This window comes from Egretta garzetta, unplaced genomic scaffold (genome assembly GCF_000687185.1).
Source record: "Egretta garzetta isolate BGI_Z169 unplaced genomic scaffold, ASM68718v1 scaffold39, whole genome shotgun sequence".
Taxonomy (NCBI): Eukaryota; Metazoa; Chordata; class Aves; order Pelecaniformes; family Ardeidae; genus Egretta; species Egretta garzetta.
In genome coordinates this window covers 2,035,075-2,041,724 of record NW_009260945.1, presented here as the reverse complement: position 1 = coordinate 2,041,724, position 6,650 = coordinate 2,035,075, and the positions used below count along the sequence as shown (strand labels likewise).

The 6,650-nt window shown below is 39.4% G+C and overlaps 1 protein-coding gene across 1 annotated transcript in view; it reads left to right on the top strand.

Moving 5' to 3' along the window:
- Window positions 1–149: 149 nt before the first annotated feature.
- The window catches only part of GCSH (glycine cleavage system protein H), a 6,960-nt gene continuing 459 nt past the window's right edge, over window positions 150–6,650 (top strand). The window contains exons 1-5 of the mRNA XM_009647202.2: window positions 150–189; window positions 406–609; window positions 3,369–3,448; window positions 4,677–4,740; window positions 6,325–6,456. Coding sequence (XP_009645497.1) covers window positions 150–189; window positions 406–609; window positions 3,369–3,448; window positions 4,677–4,740; window positions 6,325–6,456 — 520 coding nt within the window. The remainder of the gene's footprint in view (window positions 190–405; window positions 610–3,368; window positions 3,449–4,676; window positions 4,741–6,324; window positions 6,457–6,650) is intronic.

The window sequence follows — 6,650 nt, the reverse complement described above, 5'->3', positions numbered from 1 at the left end:
GCGATTTTGGCCGCCGGCGCGGTAGGCAGGGCACGGCGGGGGGCAGCGGGGTGCTGCGGCTCCCCCGGAGCTGCCCTGCTCTCGGGCGGCTCATCCCCGGCCGCTGGTGCGGGGGCGTCCCTGTGGGAAGCGGGGAAAAGCCTCGCAAGATGGCTGAGGCCTTGCAAGGGCTTAGAGTTGCGGGGGGTGGTTAACGCCTCCCCGCTTTTGGCGGTGCGGGTTTCACCTGCTCCTTGTCCTGGTGCTGACACCCTCCCGGTTCCTCCTCCCACGAGGAGCTGGTTCATCTCCGTTAATCGGCAGAAAACTTTTAACCTCCTCTCCAGGCTGCAGGTTTTTTTCAGCAAAGCGGCCCTGTCCCCAGCTGCAGGCTTCACGGAGTCTGGAGAAAACGAATTTGACAAGAGGAGCGGATAGCTTTGCCTGGCACCATTGCGCTGGCACAGGGCGCCGATAGCTCCGAGGAGCAGCAGCAGCAAGGGCTGGACGGAGGAGGCAGGCCTGCAGCAGCCCCAGCACTTAGATTGGCGTGGGCTGCCAGGAAACCCAAGCTGGATTTTCAGGGCCTGCTTTGTGCTAAAGGAGCTTGGCTTGGTCTCACCAGCTCCTGTGCGGTATAGCTACAGAAGCGTTAAGGCAGGAGGTGGGCTTGCACGTCGGGGCAATTTTGCAGTTAATGTAGTTAATTCTGAAAGAATCTGCCGCTGTTGAAGCTCTCTTTGAATGAAAGTTAGCCGCAGAATCCTGAAAAACAGAATCTGTGGTACTTTAGAAAACAGGAATGTTGAAAAGAGAGGAGAGGAGGAGAATTTGCTATAGTAGTAATGACTGCCACTAGGAAGAGATCATAAATTTCCTTCCAGATGGTCTTTTAACCTATCTGTTTAACTGCCTTCTGCTACAAGTGAACGGAACAACATTTACTAGTTATTATTTGCAAACTAAGTCAAAATCTAAGCTTTTTTTCACTATTCTAATTGTTTAATATACCCATTGGTTTTCTGTAGCTATAACTTGAAGGAATAACATGAATTATGCTTTTGCTTTAGGCAGAAAGGAAAAATTTTCTCTGCCTCTTTGTGGAGGTGTGAGTTTTCCTTCACTCTTGAGGTGTATATTGAAATATTTAACAGAGGCAGGCTAAACTAAATGAAGGTCTGAATTCAGAATGTGCTAGTTAAGCTGAAACCAAAGTCATGCTGGAATGAATGAAGCTAGAGTAAATTTAGCTGCTCTTCTGAAAAAGAATGTTCACAGAAGAGATTTGGTATGCTTTGATATTTCATATTCGGTTAATTTGATTTATTTAATAGGCTGACCACTTAAGCTCAAAGTTCAAATTTTGAGATTACTTATTAACTCTCTTTAATTTGACCTTTACTTTATTTGCAGTGTTTTTTTGTTACATGCTTAGAATTTTTCATTTTTCACTTCTTTGTCCCACAAGGAGCTTATGTGCTCTTCCAGCTGTTGAGAATTTTACAGCTCTGTTCCAAACTGATCATGGAAGTCTCCTGGTTTTCTTTTTTTTTCTTTTTAAACCTTGCTTTATAAAAAAATCGTATACAATATTATTATCCTACATAAAAAGATACTGGTTGGCTTCTTTCTGATGTGTAATGTCACAAAATGTTCAGCTTGGGTTTGAGATGCTGTGTCATTCTCCATTCTTATGGTTCATTACTCATTTCCAGTGAGTTCCTATGTGTTCAATGTCTTGACCTAAAATGATTTAAGACATTTGATTTCTTCTGTTGATTAGAACGTCTCCTGAGAGATTTTTGTAGGTATAAATAATCCTAGCTGAAATTCTCCAGGGTCTTTGAGTGATAGTTCATGGAAAAATATTTCATATTTCCATTTTACTCAACATCTTTTGCGTACTGTACTTGCAAAAACATGTATTGCTCTACCAAGGTCTGTAAAACTTAGGCCATCTTCAAAGACAAACGATTTTATCTGAGATTTTATCTGCTGCTCCTACACGTGTTTGGACATACATAAGAGGATCACTGTTGAAACAGTTTAAAATACGACTGACTGACAGTGGTAAGACTTTAGCAGGTCTACAGTGAGAACTTCTGTTTTCCTTCATGTACAAGTTTAGAAAATATACAAGGATTTGCAGAAGTGTTGTTTCTCTAGTGGGTGTAAAGAGTCCGGCCTAGATGGAGAGCCTGAGAGGGGAATTTTGAACTCAAAAGGAAAGTCCAGCTGTACTACTCGGGCACTAATCACACAGGGAGCTCTGTTTAAGAAATTATCTTGTCCAGCTTCTGGAACATCCCTTGCCTGATTGGATAGGTGCTACAAGTGAAAATTAAAAATAATTTTAAAAAATAAAAGGTGGTAGGGGGGAAGTATCTATGAGGAAACCATGGAAGTCAGAAAACAGACAAAGCAGGCTGAAAATACTCAAGAGTAAGAAAATTTCCAGATAAAATGTTAGCAAGAGAAATGTTGCCCGTTTCAATTACCTCTTTTGAAGTTTTGTTCCGTATGACTTTATAAAAAGAATTGCTTGTAATAAAAGCTAGTACAAGCTGCCCTGAATCTTACAGACCTAAAGTATACAAAGAATTGTAAGATTGCTGTGAAAAGACTTAATAGGGTCTTAAATGTGCTTATTTTAAAACTATACAGAATAACTACTGTGTTCTTCTCACAGTATTAACAGAGACCAAATTCTTTCAAGTAGCAGTTACCTGTATGAGTCGCCTTACTAATTTGCCCTGGATTAATTTGACTTAATTTTACATAGATCTGTGACAACATTAACCAGGGAGAAATAGACTCTATAGGAAATGTCCGGAAGGGAGTCAGCCACTCCAACTAGCTAGGCTGCAACTTTTTTACTTCATCTGATGGCTCTATTTAAGTACTTTGAATGAGATGCTTAACGCTGACACTGTTTCTAACGGGTGGTTAACACTGGCCTTCCCAGGAATAATAAAGTTGTCAGAAACAAGCACTAAATATGCTTGAAAAGCCACTAAATATGCTTGAAAAGCCACTAAGCTATCATAGAAGTGCATAACTGTGAGGACAGTACACATATATGCTTTAGATTTATACTTTTGTTTGAAGCAGAACTACTCCTTTTGCTCCTGTACTTTATCAGTCTCTAGGTGATTGCACAGGAACCAGGAATACCCTCAGCAGAACCTCTACTGAGCCTCTACCGTGTCGCTAAACATGTCACGAGCAGAGCAGAATGCTTCTGTAAATTTAAAATATTTTCCAAGAAAAACAAACAAAACTAACCCCAGTAGAAAAAAACCCCACAGTTTAAGCATGCAACTGTGTTACTGTATTTAAGTGAGCAACATGTCACTTATTTCTGAAATACCAAGTTTGTTTCATTTTAGCCCGCAAATTCACAGACAAGCATGAATGGGTATCCGTTGAAAACGGCATTGGAACAGTAGGAATCAGCAATTTTGCACAGGTATTGATCCCTCCCCCTTACCCAAGTCTGCAGTATTTATTTATGCGTACCTGCTCTCGTCCTTGCTCTTTGGACGGTTACTGTTTTTTCTTGTTTTAATTGCATATGCTACACACTGAGTGCGATTTTTGGACTTGGATCTATCACATTATTTGTGAAAGGAATGCTGCTTCAGCATTCTGATAAATTCTTAATCACGCCAGATTGAGCCTATGGAGAGCTGAACTTGATGAGAAACTTAATGGCTCAGCAGAATTTCAGACCTCCTTTATTACTTCAGTTCTTACAGGCCTGAGGAGTTCATGGCTATGTGAAGAAGATATCATGCGCTTTTTAGGCCAAATTTCCCTTGAACGTGAATATGGTGCAATCCCTCTGGCTAAAGAACAATTGCGAATAGAAGTACAACATGGCATGTATTTCATACTCTAGGATAGGAATTCCTTTGGATGTTGTTTTGTTCTCACACAAGTACTTGATTTGGAATAGTCACAGGCAAATTCAGGATAGAGATTCACTGAATGGGAAACTTAGTCTAATGTGAGAAGCAATCAGTGAAGTGCAATACTGTTTCTTGGGACAAGCAGCATTCCCTGTAATCTCGGTTTTCTGTAAACAGTGCTAATACTCTGTAAAATCCCTAGTCTTCCATAAGATAGGGTACATTTGTCAGTGAAGAGGCAGAAGCTTATTCTGGTTGAGCCGATACTTATGGTGATAAGGCTCCTTATTAAGACAGTAAGGACAAAGTCTACACTTAACAGCTCTCCTGACGTCCATGTCTCTGGAGAGCAATCATTACGTTTTCTTTCAGATCACACTGGAAGTAGATCCTCTTTGCTTTGTAACAAAAAGAGAATTCCCTCAGATCATTGGGAACTTTGTCCTTTAAAACTGTTGTTACTCTAGCTGATGCTAAGAAGATCAGCAGATGTTATTTCTCATTCTGCCTGAAGAAATCTGTATATAAACCTTGTAACTCAGCCTGAGGGTTATTAACACTGTAATAGATAAACAATAATTTGGTGTTGGGGGCATGATAACAGAGCATTTTTTTCAAGTCAAGTGTTTAAAAAGGAAAAGTGAAAAATGTGCAGTCCTTAAAGAACAAGAACTAAATTTAGAGACAGAATTACTTATATACAATGATTCTAGAGTTACTGTATCAGATCTCTCCTGTGTATAGTTTCTTTAATGTATGCTTTGATGCTTTTGTTTTTCTTTTAAGGAAGCATTAGGAGATGTTGTTTACTGTAGTCTTCCAGAAATTGGGACAAAATTGAGTAAACATGGTAAGTTTCAGCTCTAATTTCTAATGAAGTAATTACCCTACTCATCCTACTCTCCCTTTGCAAAGATGAATTTTATGATAGTACCATTATAAACCTTCTGGATGCAGAATGACTTCAGGTATTTCTACAAGAGACAGCTTTAATTTCAAATTCTCACTGTCAGACCATGCATGGTAGCAGGAAATACCTGCTTGTTAAACTGTAAAGATGTTTATTTAAAAACCAAACATTTGGAACATATTTTTGTAATAATTTTATCTGTACTCTGTTTTAAAAATATTTATGCTTTGATTTGGACTTGCTAGTGTTTAGGCTGGCTTATTTGTAATTCTGCAGTTACGTGTTTCACAAGTTGCATGATGTGAAACATCTAATTGATATCAAGTTCTAATTTTTCTATGGATATACAGACTCAGTAATTTTTGGGGTATCAGCTGGAATGTGTACTGTGTACAATGACCTGGTTTTTGCTCATTAGCAACGTACAAATTGTTACATTCTTAATCATTCAGTTCTGTAATTTTCCATGTTAAAGAAGAATGAGCATTAACAGGTAGAAAGGAAAAGCCTATTCCTGTATTTACATTCACAGAGCTGTCTCACTAGTATATGAAGAAAAGATTGTCATTAGCTTCAGACATTGCAGAACAAGAATGTAGATTTACCGAGGTAAAGGAGCAGGCCTTTCTTTTGCCATCCTTGTGGAACAGGTCCACGTTGAACTGTTTTGCCCAGATCTATTACATTGCATTGAATGGTGAATGTTGGACAAAAGTTGTCTTTCTGTTCAGCGTTTTAATTAACCAACTTGTAGTTTTTGTTTTATCTGAGGGAATTTAATTTCCATTTAGTTCTCTTTTCTACCCGTTCTGGCCTTAATCTAACTCCAAGCTTCCCCAGAACATGTTGTTCTCTGGTTCCTTGTTGCTGATGCCTCTCTACTCTTCTGACAGCTCCATGTTCCTCCAGCCTGACTTGTTTGCTTGTGGCTTAGAGTTACTCTGGACTAACATTGCTCCAGGCAGCATTTCCATAACTGCCTACAAAACAGAAAAAAGGGAAGAGTGGCTGGGTGATTCCAGTGTGGTGCTTCTGAATACTAATGTGTGTTTTCCAGTGAGTGCAAATGTAACACTTGATAGCGTTTCTGAAGAAAAACTGGGATTCCTGAAATTGTGTTTTGTAATCAAATTATGTATAAAAAGGTTTAAAGTGCAGACAGAAGGCATATTTAGGTCTCTTGCAGCAAGAGCTGGATGTGGTTCCTTCTAACCCTTTATCCTATCGTATGCTGTAGGGCTTTAGGCAAAGGATTAGCCAAAAGTAAGAAACTTCCATCCCTCTGTAGCAGCCAGCTAGCTAGTGTTATGCAAGTTCCCCAGAATAATTCAGGAGCATAAACATCAAATTTAATACTGCTCATTATTGGTTGAAGTTGGTGACTTCAATCTCTTTGACAGTTTTCCTTGCTCAAGATGAAGATAATTCTTCAATGGCTAGATCATCACCAGAATGTCTGACTAAAAAAATTACAGTGCTTTGTATTTTCCTCTTAAAAGTATTCAATCGTATTCTGTGTTTCAGATGAGTTTGGAGCTTTGGAAAGTGTGAAAGCTGCTAGTGAACTCTACTCTCCTCTCTCAGGAGAAGTGACTGAGATTAATGCTGCCCTTGCAGATAATCCAGGGCTCGTCAATAAATCTTGTTATCAAGATGGTAAGATGTCATTTTTATCTTTCAGTAACAAATACCACCTGGCTTCTTGCTATCACATGTGGCTCTGCAGTTCCTAGTTCTTCCAGTTTAATGGTGTGGAGGCTTAAATGGAATATATTGAATATAGCTCAAGCCCAATAAAACTTAACAGGAAAGTGTTATTGTAGTCTTGTCTTTGCTGAAAACTGCTTTAC